At 47.4% G+C, this 2,120-nt stretch overlaps 1 protein-coding gene across 1 annotated transcript; it reads left to right on the forward strand.

Moving 5' to 3' along the window:
• Positions 1-566: 566 nt before the first annotated feature.
• LOC128833685 (olfactory receptor 52E4-like) lies at positions 567-1,514 on the forward strand. The gene has a single exon (XM_054021751.1). The coding sequence runs from the start codon at positions 567-569 to the stop codon at positions 1,512-1,514; it is 948 nt and encodes a 315-aa protein (XP_053877726.1).
• Positions 1,515-2,120: the final 606 nt, after the last annotated feature.

Raw genomic sequence — 2,120 nt, forward strand, 5'->3', positions numbered from 1 at the left:
CTCTTGAGCTCCTATCAATGGGGCCCAGGTCTTTTCCCTGAGGTGTGTTCTAGTTGGGATGTTTCTCCCAGCACATGTCTTCCAAAAAGTTTGTTTATTTTCACTCTCAGATTTTGAGTAACTGGATGAATGGGGAACACCCTACAGTATGGACTCCCTATCCTGGCTCTCATTGCATTAAGGAACAATGATGGATAACCAGTATCCACACTTGTGTTCCCTGCTGGTGCCTATTAAGGCTCCCCCACGACCAAGTGTAGGAATTATTAACCCAGGGACAACAATAAAAATATGGAATTGGATTTAGTAGGGTCATTGTTCATAGTTATTTTCTCTAAATAATTAAAATGTCATTTTTCAGTGTGTGAAGTGCGATCAAAATGCTTCTCTCATGAGAACAGCCTCCGCTAGTGCATGCAATGTCTCATATTAATGTTTTCTCTCCATTCAGTCATTTCTACTGGGACCATCACCAGAGACCCTGAGAACAAAAAGAAAGTCAGGGGAACGTACGGTATAAGCAGGAGACACCCTTATACCTCAGAGTTGGACACCTTGACCACTCCATGTCAGATTCCAACACAACTGACTTCACCAACCCCTCCACCTTCATCCTACTTGGCATTCCTGGCCTAGAGGCAGTGCATATCTGGATCTCCATCCCCTTCTTCATCATGTACGCCATAGCCTTGTTGGGGAACTTCACTATCCTGTTCATCGTGAACAGGGAGCCGAGCCTCCACGAGCCCATGTTCTTTTTCCTCTGCATGCTAGCCGTCACCGACCTGCTCATTTCCACATCCACTATGCCCAAAATGCTGAGCATCTTCTGGTTCAATTCCAGGGAGATCAGTTTCAGTGCCTGCCTCACCCAGATGTACTTTGTTCACTCCTTCTCAGCGATGGAGTCTGGAATCCTCGTGGCCATGGCTTTTGATCGCTACGTGGCCATCTGCCATCCCCTGAGACATTCCACCATCCTGTCAACCTCTGTTGTGGCCAAGATAGGCCTGGGCTTGGTGCTGCGCAGTGGCATACTCACATTACCCTATCCCTTCCTGGCGAGGCAGTGGCCATATTGCAGAACCAACATCATCCCCCACTCCTATTGTCGGCATATAGCTGTGGTGAACCTGGCCTGCGCTGACATCCGCATCAGTAGTTACTATGGCCTGTTTAATCTTGTCTCTGTGATCGGAATGGATGTGTTTTTTATCGCCGTGTCCTATACTCTGATCCTCCGGGCCATCTTCCGCCTTCCCACAAAGGATGCCCGGCTCAAAACTTTTGGGACCTGCATCTCTCATCTTTGTGCCATTTTAATTTTGTACATACCAGATTTCTTCTCATCTCTCACACAGCGGTTTGGCCAAAATGTGCCACTGCATATACGGATTCTCTTTGCTAATGTTTACCTGCTGGTGCCTCCTATGCTACACCCCATCATTTATGGGGTGAGGACGAAACAGATCCTGGACCGGCTGCTCCATCTCTTTTCTCATAAAGAGACCTAAATGTTTTCTTCTTGTGCTCTGGCTCTGAGATTGAGCTCTGTGCAGAGCTGGCTGGTGCATGGTGCTGGGGCCTGTTCCCTGAATCACTTACTGGACACACAGAGATATTAAGTTGTTAATGTGCTGTGTCAATGTGATGAAATGGGGAGTCAGTGTATGTACACTACTACACTGGGTTGCCACTTTTCTAATTGCTGGTAGCTGGATCCCTGAAATTGCAATCTTGCCCCATCTCTTCTTCTCAAGCCTCGACCCTGCTGTGTGTCTTCTCCCCAAAGGGCTGCCCCGTCACTTGCTCCTGTCTTCCCCTCCCCTTGTCAGCTGCGATCCAGTCATCTCTAAAACCAATGTGTGCTCACATCTTATGGCAAGTCATTTAAGGACACTGGTTAGTGTTAACATTGTAATGTTTATTCTTACTTTGTGTCTAACTCTGTGGAGAGGGAAACCCCATCAGGACTCCTGGGATCTATGTTAGCTCTGGGAGAGGAATGGGGTACAGTGGGTTACAGTGGGGGCAAATACATTTGGGGTCGAAATAAGACAATCAGAATGGCCATACTGGGTAAAACTAATGTTCCATGTAGCCAGTAGCCTGTCTTCTGA

Source organism: Malaclemys terrapin, chromosome 1 (genome assembly GCF_027887155.1).
Source record: "Malaclemys terrapin pileata isolate rMalTer1 chromosome 1, rMalTer1.hap1, whole genome shotgun sequence".
NCBI lineage: Eukaryota > Metazoa > Chordata > Testudines > Emydidae > Malaclemys > Malaclemys terrapin.

What these genes read in the sequence shown, in the direction of transcription:
- LOC128833685 (XM_054021751.1), top strand. Translation starts at nt 567, where the DNA reads ATGTCAGATTCCAACACAACTGACTTCACCAACCCCTCCACCTTCATC.